The sequence below is a fragment of the Glycine soja genome, chromosome 12 (genome assembly GCF_004193775.1).
Source record: "Glycine soja cultivar W05 chromosome 12, ASM419377v2, whole genome shotgun sequence".
In the NCBI taxonomy this organism is placed as follows: domain Eukaryota; kingdom Viridiplantae; phylum Streptophyta; class Magnoliopsida; order Fabales; family Fabaceae; genus Glycine; species Glycine soja.
The window spans coordinates 36,837,542-36,857,122 of record NC_041013.1 but is presented as its reverse complement, the minus strand read 5'-3'; the positions used below and the strand labels follow the sequence as shown (position 1 = coordinate 36,857,122).

Sequence of the window (19,581 nt, the reverse complement as noted above, 5' to 3'; positions counted from 1 at the left end):
GCGAGACTATCGTACCCACTTGAGAGGCTTGTCACAAGGCGGAGGACCAGACGATCCTCGTTGACTGGAGCCCCAACATTGCCAAGTTGTTCGGCTATCAGTTTCAATGCTTGGCAATACGACGACGCATTTGGATAATTATCCATGTGGATTTGGGAGAATTGTTGTTCTAGATATACGACTCTAGAGTTTTTATTGTTGTGAAAGATGTCCTTTAAGCGATTCCATGCTTCTTGAGCGGTGGCACTAGGTTTTAGAATCGTATGTAGGAGATCAATGGATATCGTGCTATAAATCCATTGTTTCACGATTGCATTGAGTCGGGACCATTGTGCATCTTTCTTAACAGTAGCATCCGTGGGTGGAATAATGTGATCGGCGACATCAAAGGCATTGGCCGCATTGAGGAACAATTCTACCCATGAATCGTAATGAGCATTCTCCATTTCTAGGGTTATTTGAATATGGTTTTTAATGTTTGAGACAGAAAAAACGAGATGGAAAGTAGATTTAGATGTGGAGTCGTTGCCATCCATTTGAAAAAGGGAAGGAATAGGCTCGGTGGAGAAGAGAAAAGAAACAGAGTATGTGAAGATTGTGGGGGATCGTTATAGGGCTGATACCATATTGGAGAATAATTCCCCCTCGTCCCATTTCATTCCATTGAAGGTGATTATATACATGTACAACATAACTTCTTTCCTGTTTTAGGTGAAACCAATTCACATATTCTAGCCTAAGACTTGGCATAGTATTACGCTAATTATGGATAATATCAAGCTAATTATTACAATGAATATGGACAGTATACATATAGTCTAATAATTGGTATATAAGATTTTGCAAGGATGATCAAACCAATCAAACAAGAAAAAAATGTAGCAAAAAATAAATGAATGTTGAAAAATAGAATTTAGTTTTCTATTACACATTTTTTTCTATTTCTTTGTTCGATGTTGCTTTAATTACAAAATGGAATATGTTTCATTGTAGGGGAAATTTATGGGTGAGGATGCTAGATTCAAAATATGAAGGGTTGAAGGGTTTAGATGAGGGAGGAGTGAAGTCTTGTGAGTCAACTTGGTGGAGGGACTTGAAATTGGTGTGTGGAAGAGAACATGATAAATGGTTTGATGTTGAGTGGAAAATTGGGTATCGGAAAAACACTAGTTTTTGGGAGGATGCTTGGTGTGGGGGAGGAGAGTTTAAATCATGTATTTGCCTGAATGTTTTTAAATTCAGAACAAAAGCATGAAGTCGTGGGAGACTTCGGAGCTTGGGAAAATGAGAGATGGAAATGGAAGTTTTCTTGGAGGAGACCATGGTTTGATTGGGAAAAGGACAGGGTCATTGAGTTTGAGAGGTTGTTGGAGGGTGTAGCGTGTCATGACCCACTCTTGAGAAATGACCGGCGCACAGACTATGACTTCCTTAGTCTGGCCAGCCTTTCCTATACAACATAACCTGTAAAAGTACACCATATATATATATCTAGACAAATCCATCTGCTAGTATCTCATCTCATCCATTTAATAACAAAGTGGATTATAATTACTAATCACCAAGTGCCTCAAAACATCATAAGTTCATTCTCATCATAGCTACAAGAGAAAATCAATTACATCCCAAGATACAAGAATTCTCTCTAAATCTCTTACTACCCTGGCCCCTATAGCTGTATTATACTGGAGTTACAACCAAAATATCCATCAGTCACAATGGGGACCTACCAAAAAAAGATAATCAAGTTCCTGAGTGTGTCAGCAAATCCCTGGAAATCGGTTACTCCACTACTGGGTATCTGAGAAAAGAAGTAAAATAAGGGGTAAGTCACAAGGACTTAGTGAGAGCATAATATACTAAGCAGACATGAAAGAGAGCACCATTTAACATGAATCTTTCCATTTCCAAAAGATATTAAAATAACATTCTTGAAAGTAATGAACGAAAATAAACTTGCTTTTAGAAATCACTGTACGCAAAGAATATACATTTCAGAACTTCTCATAATCTGGTATTCAACATAATTACTTTATATAATCAAGCATTTATTCTACTATGTGCACATAGACCACATTATCTTTTTGTTGTGGTGAACGGTAATTATATAACTACGACATTTAGCTCGTAGGCTGCATTATCTCTTCGTTGCAGCGAACGGAACATATAAATATACTATGAGAATTTAACTCATAGGCTACATTATCTCTTCGTTGTAGCAAACTACATATATCATTATACTATGAGAAATCAACTCATAGGCTACATTATCTCTTTGTTGTAGCAAACAAAAATATAATTATACTATGAGATTTCAACTCATAGGCTACATTATCTCTTCGTTGTAGCAAACGACATATATCATTATACTATGAGAAATCATCTCATAGGCTACATTATCTCTTCGTTGTAGCAAACAGAAATATAATTATACTATGAGATTGCAACTCATAGGCTACATTATCTCTTCGTTGTAGCAAACAAAAATATAATTATACTATAAGATTTCAACTCATAGGCTACATTATCTCTTCGTTGTAGCAAACGACATATATCATTATACTATGAGAAATAATCTCATAGGCTACATTATCTCTTCGTTGTAGCAAATGGCATATATCATTCATGAACTCAACATAAATAAAATTAAACAAGCAGTTCAACATTCATCCTTATACATTATCAAGATCTCAAAATAAATTTCAAAGCTCACCAAAAACATATATGTTCGAAAGTATACTTGCTTCTCCATAAATGAACTTTAAGAAGATCGCTAAGTATATTGGCTACTCACCTAAATAACGCAATCACTAACTTCTACCGTTGTTAGGAAGGTCAACCACTGTATTTTCCACAGAACCTAAGCATTTAAATAATGGAACAAGGGATTAGACAAAATCCCCAATTTTTGCAAACCTAGGGTTTTGAGAAAATCACAATAATCTCTAATACTTAGTTTCTAACTCTTTTTCTCACAGCCCATGACTAATCAGTGCTATAACATACTCATCTAACATAATGGATCGTAAACATTTACCTTAAAGAGATCAAATAGAAAAACCTAGGAACTGCGTGGTGTTTTCCCTTTTTTTCCGTCATCACCTTCTCGTGCTTGGAAAAACCCAAAAGTGTAAAAAGCTTGCTAATTTCGGAACCATGGGAGGAGATGAGCGAAAGGTTGAAGGATTAAGTCTTTGGGGGAAGAAGGGATAGGGTTAGAGAGGGGGTGGGCTGCTGCACAAAAAAGAAAATAGAAGTTTCAGGAAAGGGGGAGAAAGGTCTCGGGATTTTTAAAACTGCAAGGGAGTGACTTGTGTTATTTTAACTTTTGTTATTTAATATTATATTATTATTTAAGTGGAACGGTGCATTTCATAGCGGTTAGAAGGCAAGTGTATGATAGTTGGTGTTGGGTATAGGATTCCTCAAGTATGTATACATTGAAATCTACATACATGACATTGTACAACTTGAGGTTTGACACAATTGAGGTGGACATTTTTAAAAGTTTGTGGCAAATTAAGATACCACAACAAGTAACACTTTTCCAATGGAGGTTATTTTATGATAGATTACCTACCGAGGATAATCTCAAAAAAAAAAATCAACTTGATCGTCAACATTCATCATGTCTATTTTGTAATGAGGAAGATGATTTGGCTACACATTTGTTCTTCTCATGCAATTTTGCAAACGAAACTTGGAGAAAATGGTATAAGCTCTTTGATTTAAATTTGGCACTACCACAGTGTGCTCAAGCCCACTTTTGGTAGCATGGATAATGTTTGCAGGGACAACAAATTTCAAGGTGGTGGGTGGGGTGTTGCTTGGGCTGCAATCATCTGGACAATATGGAGATGCAGAAACGAAAATTATTTTTGAGGGAAAACAAGTGGACAAGGAACAATTATGGCAATCTTGTATGTTCACACTATGGACGAGGCTCAAAGCATATCAAAAGGACTTCCAGTACTCTTATCAACAATGGCAGGTGAATCCTGGGAATTGTTTGATACAATTATAATTGCTAATCACACTGTATGATGTGGGCATTGCGATTATGTAGTAATTACTTTGTGGTGCTAATATTGGCTTCTTCATACAGATTCATATCTTCCCTTATGCAATCATGTTGATTTGTATACGAAAAGATACGATGAACCTACTATGAGAAGTTGTTTTGTGTTTGAGGAAATATATAAGTTTGGGTTGAGGTTGTTTAACATGTTTGAGGGCATGTTTTGTAGGTTCCCTTTTCCAATATTTGGTTTTTATTCTGTAGCACTCCTGGTGCAAACTCTTTTATATTATATATAATATATTGCTGATTTTTTATAAAAAAAAACACATTTTTTTGACACATTATTAATCATTGATTTTTGTTTTTTTACATATATTAATCATTGATTTTTGTTTTGTTTACATATATTAATCATTGATTGATTGCAAATTTATGCAACATCTTTTTTTAAAACTATAGATTTATGCAGTAATTCATCCTCGTAATAAAAAAAGATGGGGCATGTTATGTTCACCTAGGTGCAATTGTATTCAGAAAAAAAAACTAGTGGAATTGCATTCCTATTTTTTATTTAATTGCATTCCTATTTTTTTTTTACTTAATTATCAATTTGATCTTTATATTATTTAAATTGTACTAATTTGATTTCAAAATTTTAAGTGCTCCAAATTCTCAAATTATTTAAATAAAATAACAAAAATAATTCGATGCATGTTAAATAATTTTAGAACCTAATTGATGTATTTTAAATAACTTGAAAAATCTAATAGTAGCTTTTAAAAATTTAGAAATCAATTTGATGTATTTTTTAATACAATATAAGTAGCAAATTGATAATTACTTTTATATATATATATATATTCCTAATTTGTAGCAATTGATTCATTTCCTTCCTAAAATATTCTTCATATACTTCTCTCGAAGAACAGAACAGACGAAAAGGCCCTAAAACCCTAATCTCCCAAAACCCTACGCATGGCGTCGTCGTTAATTCACCTCCGCCGCACCGTCAGAGCACTCTCCGGCGTCGCCCAGTCTTTCTCTGTGCATGCGGCATCGTATTCCGTCCCCATTCGGTGCGGTGTTTCATGGAGTTTGCAGTCACCGAAGGGTGTGGTTCAGCCCCGTTCATTCAGGTCAAGCTCAATTTCACTTCTCTCTTTTCGATCCTCGCAGCGGCAGAGCAACATCCCCGATGAGATTGGTCCCGATACCATTCTCTTCGAGGGCTGCGACTACAACCACTGGCTCATCGTCATGGAATTCAAAGACAAGGACAACAAACCCTCTCCCGAAGACATGGTTCGCGTTTACGAAGAGACTTGTGCCAAGGGTCTCAACATCAGGTTCCTCTCAAATAACTGTTCCTATGTTAAGCACAAAATTATTACAGCTTGTTTCTTAGTCCTGCTTTTTCTTTGAATTCGTGGTTTTAGTTTGGAAGAGGCCAAGAAGAAAATATATGCGTGCAGCACAACAACTTACATAGGCTTTCAGGCGGTCATGACTGAAGAAGAGTCCAAAAAATTTGAAGGTATTTGTTTGTTCCTACTTCCAAATTCCATGACCCAGTCCAGAGAAAATAATTTGATCTTGGAGTTGCTACATCTTAATAGGTCTTCCCGGAGTCATCTTCGTGCTACCAGATTCCTATATTGATCCCGTGAACAAACAGTATGGAGGTAAGTTTTTTTTTTCTTTTCAGAAGTTTGGTCATGCTATAATAAGTTGACTGAATCTATTCATTGGTAGTTCAATTTCAATGTTAGCTATATGATCAGCACTACATTGATTTGCTACCCTTTTGATTGCAAGAATGTTTCTGAATGTAATTTTCATGTGTGATAAATAGGAGATCAGTACATTAATGGAACAATTATCCCTCGACCTCCACCAGTACAGTTTGGGAGGAATCAGGGAAGACGAGACTGGAATAGGAGTCCTGGTCAATACAACCGGCAAGAGAATCCAGTGCCAAGCCCCCAAGGGAATCCCTCTTACAATAGTCAGGGACCCATGCCAAGGGGTGGAAGGAACTATGGGCCTTCGCAAAATTATCCACCCCAACAGAACTCTGGTCAAGCATCACAGAATTATCCACCCCAACAGAACTATGGTCCAGCATCACAGAATTATCCGCCCCAACAGAACTTTGTTCGAGCATCACAGAATTATCCACCCCAACAGAATTATGGCCAGGCATCACAGAATTATCCACCCCAACAGAACTATGGCCAGGCATCACAAAATTATCCACCCCAACAGAACTTTGGCCAAGCATCACAAAATTATCCACCCCAACAGAACTATGGTCAGGCACCGCAAAATTATCCTCCCCAACAGAACTTTGATCAAGCATCACAGAATTATCCCCAACAGCAAAGATATGGGCCATCTTCACCACAATATGCACAACAGCAGAGCTTTGGACCACCAGGACAAGGAGAAAGAAGAAATTATATGCCACAGCAGAACATTGGACGACCGGGACAAGGAGAAAGAAGAGATCCTGTGCCTAGGCATGGTGCTTCAGAGGCGAGGGGTGATACTTTTACCCCATCATATGTGCAGGATTTCAAATCAGCATACAAGGAGGAATTTGAACAGGCTGAGCTGGGGAACCATCCTGCCAAAGAACAGACAGGATCGCAACAAAGATATCCACCTTCTGGCCCAGGCACTTTTACTGGAGAGGTATACTAGAGATCTAAAAATGTAGAAATATTCAAGTTTCTGATTCTGGATCAAATTAGTCAGAATAGAGATAAAAACTGATGCTTCTTCTTTTTTTTTTTTATCAAATATTTAGTTCAATATTTTATACTTGTGTGAAACTGTAATTGATGAGTCCATATCTCTGTATTCTTTGCTAGTGGAAAAATTGTAAACTTTGTCTCAAATCAATGGAAAAGATGACTTGTTTTTGTTGTTTTTTGCAGGGAAGATACTGATAGTAATCTGGGACATGTGGGCGGCTTGTATTAAAGTACTAATCACATTCTAAGCTGATTCCATGTCCTTGCCGTTTGGTGGAATATTGATATATTGAGCTTTCGTTGTGTATCCATCAATTTTAGCTGCACTGTTCTGTGACAAAGTTGGATCTGGTATGTAAAGTTAGTACTGGCTGCAGTCTTGTTTTTTGAACATGGTTGAACTAAGAATTTCACGTGGATTCTTGTGCTAGTGACTGAGAATCGTTGGCAATAAAACACGTTCAAAGAATGGTCTTACTTGGAAGTCTATGAGACTGAGGTTTATCTGAAAACGAGATTTTATTATTTTTATTTTTTGATTATTTCTTATTTTCATTTTCACTAAAAATGTTTTTAAAAATTCAACCAAACACATTTTCATCACCGTTTTCTGTTTTCAGTGAAAATAAAAATAGAAAATAACCAAACCAAACATCCCTTTATTTTGCCTAAATCCAAATGTGTTGAAAATAAAGTTTAACTAAAATTCCTATAACACATGACTCGAATAAATAAATAAATAAAAGAAGAGATTATGTGAATGTTTTAGCAGTGAAAATAAGTTTACGGTATATGTTTTCATTTTTTTTTATATAACTGGCAATTCCACAAAACTTCTGTTTATGTAGGTAGGTGTTACCGAATGTCAGTTTTGGGATGAGCAACTTGATGGTCTTCCAGAACCAAATAGCCTATAAATACAGTGTGTTTGGATTGTTAGCTAATTAAAAAAATCATGGTGTTCCACCATGATATTTTACCACACCAGAACATGATCCACCACATTTCTAAACACTCAATTGCAATGTTTGGATTAGCTTTATGATGATAAATAATCAATTTTTTTTTTTGGTGGAAACAAAGCAACAAATAGTTGTTTCTATTTTTTCATGATATCTCCATGATTTGTGGGATAAGATTGATTATTATATGTTATCCAAACACACCGTTCATATAGGCTAAACTATATTAGACATGTCAAGAAAGATAAAGAGGTTGAAGAGGGTCAAGTCTATTGAACTACAAGACTTTTTCCTGATTTTGGTGATAAAATTCTTGGATGATCCAATTTTCTTCTAGATGCACTTACCACATGATTAACCATAACAGGCTACAGTTCAGAATTTACCACAATAGCTCCCGTGATCAAGAATTTCAGTTGAAAAATGTGTAATGAGTTTTTCGCCTTCTGTAACCTTAGCTTTTTGCTATGCAAGACAATTAGAGAATGCTAAGTTCATCACTGATGGACGTATACATATGTTTGGTGAAACTTTCTAAGGATTGTTCATTGGAAAAATGTAAACAAGAAATATAAATACTATGATATGATATGGATAACATGGTTGTTAATGAATGATTATATTAAAAACATTAACATCAGTTTAGGTGACAATGGATGTGTAGCGTTATCTTGTGGATTCATGTGTAGTGTAATTTCGAAGCAGAGAAAAAGAAAGGGGCAATATAAATTGAGAAAATAGTAACAATATTAAAAATATTTGAAGATTCATAGCATATGAAAGACCGCATAGCGCAGTGGATTAGCGCGTCTGACTTCGGATCAGAAGGTCGTGGGTTCGACTCCCACTGTGGTCGCATCTTTTTTGCTTTTGAACTAAACTTTTATGTGAAACGACATCGTTTCCTAGTACTCGAGTCTTGAAGACCACCAATAGTTGCTAAGTGGTAGCCAATAAGAGAGAGAAAGGAAGAAGAAGGATTCTCTACTACTACTAGGCTACTAGCCTTTTATCTCACCTATGTCCTTTCTGTTTGTCTTAAATCTGTTTACATAGATAAAACAATTTAACATCATTCTTAAATTTTGTAGTTCATGTATCACAAATTGCAGTCTACAAGTTGTTGCATTATATCAGCAAGACATTAAGATAGATGTAAGAACTGTTACGGGTACTAGTTAGAAAGATTCTAACTCAGCTTTAGGAAGTTATAATTAATAAAACTAATAAAAATATGTAATGTAGAAAAATGGAGGCAACAATTCAGATTCCACTGGGAATGGATGGTTAATAATATGCTAATCAAATTGGGTATGTGAAATGAAAGAACCGTATCCTTTAAATTAATTGAAAACATGCCAACAAAATGCTTCTTACGCTAGACATTTCCAACTCATAAAAGAGCAGACGCATGCCCCTTAATGTGGGAATGAAAAATGAAATTGACTTGTACAAATAATTAATTGTAAAGAAAGGTGATATTGTTATACATGAAGCAAAATGTCGCGTTGTTATATATAGCTATTGTTATATTATATATTTCTATCTTAGGATCAGATCTCAATTAGTGTCTCAGGTTCTTTTACCAAGTTTACTTGTTCTAAATTTCTTTCCATGTAAAACAAGTTGTAAATTCATGATTACGTTTATTGTTTCGTACTTTGCAATCAAATTTAGTTGTTCAGTCATGGCAGCCATTCATATTTGTATTTAATTTGCTAATATTTTGGTTGTAGGAACTAGGAAGCATGGATGCTCCTAGAGATAATGCAGCTGCTGTAGCAACTCATAAACGTGTCAGAAAGACAATTTACGAAAGGATCTACTACATTTCACTGAATAACTGATCCTAAATGAAAGCATTTTGTATTAAGAGTGAAGAACTAATATGTATATTTTGCCTTCACTGTGCACAAACATATAGGGGAGGCCGGGAGGGGGTGTAAATAAAATGAAACATCATCTTAAGGGTAAATCAAGTCAAATATCTTCTTGTAAAATTGTTTTTATAATTATTCCCCCTCATTTCAAGGGAAAATAGTGGGGAAAAAAATTATCTTTGCTGAAAAATTGAAAAAGTACGTGTATATACATCTAAAATTGACATGTATTTCAAGTTTTGGAACTTCTAATACTCCAAATGATAGATTTGGAGAGAGTTGGGTAAGACCTTAGTGCAGTTTTGAAGTGATAGAATCCTATTTTGTGAATCTAATTTGTAGTATTAATAAATTGTGAAACCTATTTAGTACTTTTTGAAATTGAGAAAAAAAAAAAACAGAATTTGAAAATGAGATCAAAGTAACAATGTTACAATCTTAAAAGATTAATAAGTTGAGAATGATTCAATACAAATAATAGAATTTTTGTATAAGAATCTAAGGTTTCACACAAGAATCAAGAAAAACACTCTGTGCCCTATGTCTAAGATTTTATAAAAAAAAATGTCAACAAAGTGTTTAAGAGTCTATTTATATTCATGCTAATAACTCTTAATAACCCTAGATTAAGCCTAGAGCCCAATAATTAATTCAATAATTAAAAGATTTGAAAATAACCGTGACAGATCATTACAAGTCTAAAAATAAACCTAAAATACAATTAAAAAACAAAAATAAATCTTATTTTAAAAGTTGGCTAAAATTTATGAGTTTATTTCTTCTTCTCTTTCCTCAATGGGAGAAATTAGTCTCTCTTGTTAAATTCTTATTGAAATCTCTTACTCTTTGTTCTAATGATTGGTCCATCCATGTTGATCCCACGTAAGTCAAACTCTTCCTCCTTGGATAGTCTTACAAAGTTAGATCAAACGTTTCTTGCTGGTGACTTAGAATCCTTAGCAATAAACATATTCAAACAACACATGGTCATTGCTAAATAGGTGTGTGTTTAGATTAAAATTTAGTAGTACTTTTGTTCTTCCAAACTTTAATCCAAATATAGACCATGTCTATAGCAGTAAATAAGAGTTGAGCTATTCGTCAATTATTTGAACTTACTTGATCAATTAAACTCATTTGTTTAATTAAATTAATAAAATTTAAGTTTAACATGAGTTTGATAATTTCAACAAGTTTAAATCTAAGTTTTACAAATTTGACATTGTCTCATAAGAAAGGTTTATAATTGGTTTTAATCTAAGTGTTTATTATTTTTAATATCAATCTAATGGTTGTGATTAGTTGTTATTATCTTCTCACATATACAAGTGTTTTCACTAGAGTTGCTTCAAGAGTAACTTTATAACTGTAAAATATTTTCTATCTTTATGCTTCATTTTTTTAAAGTTATACTAACTAACTCATCTTTGTCTATCCTATTGAAAGAAAAAAATGAAGGATAAGAATCAGAAGTACCTCTTACTTTTAAAGTAATTTGATCTTTTTCTCTTTCTATATACATTATAGAAAAATAAAATTAGGAAAATAGTTATTTATATTTTTTGTCTTAATTCTCCGAATCATTAGAGGAAATAAACTCTGATTAATTCAGAGTTTGATTAGGAGGTAAATAAAACGTGATTAAGAATTATTTCTATCAAGGATTAAATTCATATACTACTTGAATGATTTAACTTTAATTTTATCACATTAATCACTTATACTTGATCACTTGATTAATCATTATTTATGTGAAACACTCTTGTATAATATATAATTTTATAGCTTAGTTGGTTGAGCAATATGCGTGAGTTATTATAAATTCCTCTGATACCATCCTTCGATTCACATGAATAAAATATGTTATCATCTGAGAATAAATTTCATAAAAAAATAAAATAATTAAATTATAAATAATTTAAACAAGTGATGTTTGACTTTTATTTTATTTATTTATTTATAACAAGCAAAGCTTGTGGGTTAATTGTGAAGGCAAGTAAATGATGAATGAGCGAGCGTATAACACAGTGAATTTAAGAGGAAACGACGTAGTTGGCAGTGAGGCAGGAGGAGTTTAGGGTTTTAGCATTGTTGTTCTTGAGTTGTGTTGAATCTGGAGAGAGAGATGAATAATTGTATAGCAAAGAGACGTGAGAATGCGAGGAGCAGTAGAGAGGAAGATCAACTGATAGTGACTCCATTAGGCGCTGGAAATGAAGTTGAGTCTTGTTCGATTGTGGAATACACCCGGCTTACTCTGGCATGGCTGCTTTGCCCTATTTCGACGAGATTGACCCTTCCATAGTCAATGTTCTTCTCATCACTCACTTTCACTTGGATCATGCTGCTTCCTTGCCCTATTTTCTCGAGAAAACCACCTTCCGAGGCCGTGTTTTCATGACCTACACCACCAAGGCCATTTACAAGCTCCTTTTGTCTGACTTTGTCAAGGTCAGCAAGACAGGCTTTTTGACGAACAGGACATCAACCGCTCCATGGATAAAATTGAGGTAACTTTCATGTGCTTCTCATTTTAGATAAACTTCACTTATTCCTATAAGCTTAAATCATGATAATAAAAAAAAATAAACGTAAAAGGGCTTAATTGAATTCAGCTTTTCTTATGAGCTTGAATCAACTCATGTACTCTAGCTTTTGGACAAGTTAATTTATGAAATTTTAAGTGCATAAGAAGTTGATTGTCAATTTATTTTAGCTTCGTGTCCAACAGGACCATAGTTTATCTCTTGCGAGACATGTAATGTGTCTTTACAATATCATGCTTTGTTGGAACAATAAAGTTCTCACACACATTCACAGTATGCACTCACTATCAGTTTATGTTAGAGAATAAGAGAAGATGATGAAGGAATTGATTGAGAGAAGATAAATGGGACTTAGAATTCTGAAAAAAAAAAAACTTCTCCACTATCATGCACACTTCTGCACACACTTATTCTCATTTATGATCACTATTATTTTTATACACATTGCACATGTAGCTATAAAAAACTTCATAATTGTCAAACTAATTTCAAAATGAATCACTAACTAACTCCTAACTAACTGAATTACAGCATACATCAAGAACAATGACATGTTGCTGGCACATGGGGACAATGGGAATGTACAAAAAGAGGTGTTACTACACAAAGATCGAGGAGAGTTTACCTTCAGAAGGATGTACTTTTCCTAGAAAAATTTCATTCAATGGCGATGAACCATCTCCTGACACCTACCCTAACTCCTCTACACAGCTCATGTCGCCACAAAAACCCTCCCATACTTTTCTTTTCAATGTTACAGCTCCTACTATTTTTCTAGAAGTTTAGAAGGAAGGACTGTAGCTTGACATTACATTTCTAGTTAGTTATGTAAAAACTCTTAAGGGGTTTCCTAGACTATCAATTATAGAAAACCAACAGGATCTTAAAATTTATGATTCTCACAAATAATCAATAAACAATTATGTGTACCTTTCTCCATAGGAAGACTTGTATCTTTCTCCATAGGAACTTTTGTCTTGTGTACTTTGATTTTCTTGGAAAATGAGAGAAATAAGATTTCACTTCCTTTGGCCTTTCTTTTCTGCCTCTCTTCGTTAGTGATGGCTATGAGTGAGAGAGAACATTTTTCTGGTCAGGAAGGGGACCTTATTCCACGTTAGTGGGTATTAACCCCCTTTTATAACCACTACTCCCATCAAGTAGCAGTTAGCTCTAGAAACTTTTCCTATTAAGCCCAATTACAATTTAGCAATTAATCGTTAATTATTTATTTATTAGTCCCTACTAAGTCACATGCCTCTCACATGAGACATTAATTCTAACATTCTCCCATTTGGCTCATGTGACATTAATAAACATTATGGACTAAATAAATAAATAGATTAACTAACATAATGCGCATTAAAAATTGACTAAATTATTCTATACATTGGGTACATCATAATTTCATGATTAAGAATAAGAACCAATTCGAGTCATGGCGGTTGTACATCATCTAATCGACATAGTCCCTTCCATGTACTATAAATTAGTCTTCTCCTTAATATGACCATTAGTTAGGAGTACACAATTGGTCCAACATAATGTCTTCATTCAAGACAAAACCTATTAACATTACTCTAACACAAACATGCATGCAAACATAGAGAACAGGTAATCAGAAACATATCATAATTGAGCTCAGAGTGTCACTAAAATGCATAAGATAAATTACACTTAATGATCATCAATAACAATAATACCCATACTTTCAACATGTTCTATAATGTCTTGAGCAATAATCCCTTATTCAAAGGGTCAACTATCATAAGGTTTGTGCTAATATGTTCTATTGACACTCTTTGTTTTTGAACTTCTTCCTTCACGACAAAGTACTTCAATTCCATATGCTTAGCACCCTTAGAGTACTTGTCGTTCTAACAAAATACTGCTGCGGAGTTATCACAATACATTTTCAGTGGCTTAGCAATACTATCGACAATTCCAAGCCCTGAAATAAAGTTCCGCAGCCAATTAGCCTGAATTGTAGCCTTAAAACATACTACAAATTCAGCTCTCAGATGCAACAACAACTGATGCTTACAAAATTACTTTCATTTGTTTTCGTTCCATATCATTTATAGGACATTGTGCGAGACTAACTCTGTCTCATTTCTAAATTAGAATAGGCGATGTTAAACACCTTTCCATCTTGAATCTCTCTAGTACTTTATCGATATATATACTTTCTGAGATAAGTCTAACAATCTTTGTGATCTATTATGGAATATTTCCATCCCTATCACATAGCTTACCTCACCCATATCTTTCACTTCAAAGTTTCTAGAGAAAAATTTCTTAGTCTTATGAAGAAGACCAAGATCGTTAGTTGCAAGCAAGATATCATCAATATACAGAATTAGAAAATAACCTTACTCCCACTGACCTTCAGATACATACACCGATAAACAGTATTTTCCTTAAATCTATAAAGGAAACAATGGTATCATTAAACCTCAAATACCATTGGCGGGAAGCTTGCTTTAAGACTGTATATTGATTTCTTTAGTATGCACACCATGTGTTCCTTTCCTTCAATTGAAAACCCCATTGGTTGGTCCATATAAATATTCTCCTCTAAATATCCATTTAGAAAGACAGTTTTCACATCCATTTGATGTAACTCCAAGTCATAATGGGCTACTAATGCCATAATAATCCTGAAAGAATCCTTTTGTGAGACAGGTGAAAACGTCTCTTTATAATCAATGCCAACTTTCTGAGTAAACCCCTTAGCAACAAGTCTAGCCTTGTAACGTTCAAGGTTGCCATGAGAGTCACGTTTAGTCTTGAAGACCCACTTACAACCAACTCTTTTACAACCCTTTGGTAATTCTACAAGGTCCTAAACACTATTATGTTCCATGGAATTTATCTCTTATTTCATGGCATTTAACCACTTCTCAGAATTATCACAACTTACAACTTGTGAAAACAAAACTGGATCATTATCATTAATGCTTAAGTTTGTTTCTGTTTCATGTAGGTATACCACATAATCATTCGAAATAGCTGGTCTCCTTTTCTCTTTGAGACCTCCTTAATTCTACCCCTTGTGGTTCTTCCATAATAGGTTCATTATGCATCACGGGTTCATTATTGTGTTGCTCCTCTTAATTAATTTTGTAACAACAACTAAAAAGAGCAATCACCTAATTGCTAAAGGCCCAAACTAAAAGGACTTGCACTCTAACTTCTTTAATTTCCACTTCTCGTGGAACTGTACTCCCACTGATTTCATCATTTTCAATGAACCTTGTATTTCCAGTTTTGAAAATTCTTATACTATGATTACGACAATAAGACATATACCCCTTTGATTTTGTGGATAACCAATGAAATATCCACTGATTGTTCTTGCATCCAATTTTCTTTCTTGCGGATTGTAAATTCTTATTTCTGTCTGACAATCCCAAACATGCAGGTGCCTTATACTAGGTGTCCTATTTGTCCACAGTTCAAAAGGTGTCTTTGGAACTGTCTTACTAGGAACCCTATTCAACAAATACATGACAGTTTTCAAGGAATACATCCACAAAGATATGGGTAAAATCAAATTGATTAACATACTCCTAATCATATCCATTAAAGTTCTATTGTGCCTTTATGATACACCATTTGGTTGTGGTGTACCGGACATTGTGTATTGTGCACAAATGCCACGTTTCTGAAGAAGCTTAGCAAATGGACCTAGGTGTTACCCAGTTTCATCTTATCTTTCATAATACTCACCACCTCTATCGTATCTAATAATTTTCACATTTATGTCTACTTGCCTTTTCACTTCATAGTAGTAAATTTCTAAGGCATCCATTGCCTAAGAAATCTCGGGCAGTAAGTAGACATAACCGTAACGTGAATAATTATCAATAATTGTGATAAAATATCCTTCCTTTCTGAAAGAACTAACATCAAAAGGTTCACAAATATTAATATGCACAATTTCAAGAAGCCGAGTGCTTCTTGTAGCTCTTTTCGTTGTATGTTTTGCTTGTTTTTCCCTTAATACAACCCACACAAATATTTATAACCATAAAATCTAGATAAGGAAGAATTTCGTTCTTTATTAATCTTTCCATCCTTTCTCTAGAAATGTGACCTAAACGTTTATGCCACAAGAAAGCAGATCGTTCGTTCACTAAACTATGTTTAGTGCCAACATTATGATGCAGAGTCAAAACAGTTTCAGCATACAAACTGTCTAATTTCAATTTATATAAACCATCACAAAGGATACCAGTACCAATGAGATGATTATACTTAAATAAATTGAAACATCCATTACCAAATTAAAAGAGTATCCAGTAACATCAAGTTTAGATAATTAAACTAAATTCCTAGATAAACTAGGTACATAAAGAATTTCCAGTAAATCTAAATGATGTCCAGTGTCGAGTTTTACGCAATAAGTATCGACTGCTTACACTGGAGTCTCACTCTATTCCCCATGAAAATGAACTTCTCATTTAGGCTTATGGTTTGGATTGTAAGGAATCTCTGCATAATGTTAGAAACATGAGTCATACATCCAGAATTAATCCATCATGTATCATGGAAAACTTTAGTTAAGTTTGATTCAAAATATACATGAGCATTAAGCTCACTTTTCTTTTCGAACCAAGACTTGCACTTTAGGTAATTCTTTTGGAAATGTTCGGATTTCCTACAAAATTAACAATTATTTCCCTTTGATATCTTCCTTTGGATTTGCAAAGAGTCGTCATTGTTCTTTAATGACCCTTTGCCTTTATCGTGCTTCTTCGTAAATTTCTTTTCAAGCTCATTGATTTCCTTGGTGGCTTACATAATGGACTCGGTGACTTCCTTGATTCTTAAGCCTCGTTTCTTCCTGAACTAACATACTGTGCAATTCATGCACATTCCATTTATCTTTCATGGTATTATAGTTCATTTAGAACAGGCCAAACTCAGATGGTAATGAGTTTAGAATAAACTGAACAAGAAAGTTCTCATTCACAGTCATTATATCCCAAGGTCTTAAGTCTTACTGCAATGTTTGTCATCTCAATGACATGTTCATACATAGTACGTGAACCATCAAACTTCATGGTGGTCAATGTACTCATTAATGTCTCAGCAACAGACTTATCAGCTGTTTGAGAGCACTCTCCCACTAATCCCATAAACTTTTTAGCACTTTCGATTTTAGGGAGAGTTGTCTTAATATTGTCTGCAACAATCATTCTCATCAACATTAGGCTAAGTCTGTTAGATCTTTCCCAAGTTTTATAATGAACTTTCTCTTCATTGCTACTAACATCAATATTAGTAACAAACTTCTCTTCCAACATAGCAAGATCATAATCCAAAACACCGAGGTGAAATTGGACTTGCTCATTTCAGTCAGAGAAGTTAAGCCCATTAAAATTGGCACAGATGATACATAAGAATCCAATGAATTCAAAACATGTATTATATAATAAAATTCACATAAGTGTTTTGAGACATAAAATACATGTCATGCATATGATTCATTCAGATAACGGTCAATGTATATTGATGTTCTCCTTTGGGTGATACACCAACATACAACATACAAACATAATGATGCTAATAAAATTTTAACATTATTTGGCAATTAAGTATGCACCAATTAGTAGTATCTATTTCCTTTGGGCTTATAAATAAAACTAATGATACACACAAATTGCCTACAATTATATTCATTAATTATAAGAACAACTAATCAACCTTTGGGCGATCCATAAATGCCTTATAACAATGAATTTCAATTACCCATAAACCAATAACCATATAATTTAGCATCCATTATTCAATGAGTAATCAAAATAATCATTAATTTTGGAATTAAATAACCTTACAAATTTGGCCACTTTGATGACTAACAAATTCAACATACATTTAATTCCAACCAAGTATAATTGAAAATAATCATTAATTTGGAATTAAATAACTTTACAAATTTGGCCACTTTGGTGACTAACAAATTCAACATACATTTAATTCCAACCAAATATGTATGGCCTGCACATACTTATTGCTATTAACAATTCATGGTCATTTTATTAATTTCATTCTAGGCCATAAAATAACATTTGCATTTATTTGTGTTTTTGCATTCAAACACGTTCAAGCAAATATGTAGCATATACATATATTTACTGCTACCAATAATTGCAAAACATTCACATTAATTTAATTACAGAACATAAACTTTCAATTCTTTAATCACGTTCAACAATAATTTTTCGGTAAAAAAAAAGATCAAGTGGGATTGGAAATAGCAAACATAAGGTAGCAAATAGCAATTTCCAAAATTTCATATTCTTTCCACAAGAACGTACCTGCTTTTCAAAATTGAAATAGTAAAAACTTTCTCCAAATTTAATATATACATGTTGTGCAGCTTTCTCTCCCATAATCATAAGTTTTCGAATAATCTTTCTCCAAAAATTGGTATTCAACAATAATAAAAATATTGCCAATAAAACAATACATGCAGCGAAAAATAAAATTCCTAAATTTTATAATTAGGATTTATGCATAATTGAGAGAAATTGAATTATCCCTAAATTTCATAATTAGGGTTCATACATAATTGAAAGAAATTAAATTATCCCTAAATTTCATAATTAGGGTTCATGTATAATTGAGAGAAATTAAATTATCCCTAAATTTCATAATTAGGGTTCATGCATAATTGAGAGAAATTAAATTTGGAGAATCATAAATTTCATAACACATGCTCTGATACCACATGTAAAAACTCTTAAGGGGTTTCTTAGACTATCAATTATATAAAACCAACAGGATCTTAAAATTTATGATTCTCACAAATAATCAATAAACAATGATGTGTACCTTTCTCTATAGGAAGACTTGTATCTTTCTCCATAGGAACTTTTGTCTTGTGTACTTTGATTTCCTTGGAAAATGAGAGAAATAAGATTTCACTTCCTTTGGCCTTTCTTTTCTGCCTCTCTTCGTTAGTGATGACTATGAGTGAGAGAGAACACTTTTCTGGTCAGGAAGGGGACCATTCCACGTTAGTGGGTATTAACCCCCTTTTATAACCACTACTCTCATCAAGTAGCAGTTAGCTCTAGAAACTTCTCCTATTAAGCCCAATTACAATTTAGCCTTTAATCGTTAATTATTTGTTTATTAGTCCCTACTAAGTCACATGCCTCTCACATGAGACATTAATTCTAACAAGTTATTCATTTGATTTCCTTGGCTAAAACTAATTGTGGCATTTGTTTGACATCATCGACTCTTTTTTATCTACTGAGGTTGGACTACATATCTAATACGATTCCAAACGAATACGCACTAGGCAGTATGCCATTAGATAAATTTATGTAATATAAGTAGTTAGGAGCATACTTACTTGATATGTTGTTTAAAGTAGAATAATGTTTTATAATATAACTT

At 33.7% G+C, this 19,581-nt stretch overlaps 1 protein-coding gene and 1 non-coding gene across 2 annotated transcripts; both read left to right on the top strand.

Annotated features, from left to right (window-relative positions):
* The first annotated feature begins 4,902 nt into the window (after positions 1-4,902).
* On the top strand, positions 4,903-7,266 carry LOC114379911 (multiple organellar RNA editing factor 1, mitochondrial-like). Its single transcript, XM_028338731.1, has 5 exons — positions 4,903-5,367; positions 5,458-5,555; positions 5,638-5,703; positions 5,874-6,715; positions 6,961-7,266. Exons 1-5 carry the CDS (start codon positions 4,997-4,999, stop codon positions 6,970-6,972), a joined length of 1,389 nt encoding a protein of 462 aa, XP_028194532.1. The 5' UTR covers positions 4,903-4,996; the 3' UTR covers positions 6,973-7,266.
* Positions 7,267-8,521: 1,255 nt separating this feature from the next.
* Positions 8,522-8,595, top strand: TRNAR-UCG. Its single transcript has one exon. It is a non-coding gene; the product is annotated as a tRNA-Arg (tRNA).
* Positions 8,596-19,581: the final 10,986 nt, after the last annotated feature.

Bases quoted from the DNA above. Each gene is read 5' to 3' on its own strand.
- LOC114379911 (XM_028338731.1), top strand. From the start codon at position 4,997: ATGGCGTCGTCGTTAATTCACCTCCGCCGCACCGTCAGAGCACTCTCC. The intron at 5,556-5,637 runs GTATTTGTTTGT...ACATCTTAATAG, and splicing joins AGAGTCCAAAAAATTTGAAG to GTCTTCCCGGAGTCATCTTC. The intron at 5,704-5,873 runs GTAAGTTTTTTT...TGTGATAAATAG, and splicing joins CGTGAACAAACAGTATGGAG to GAGATCAGTACATTAATGGA.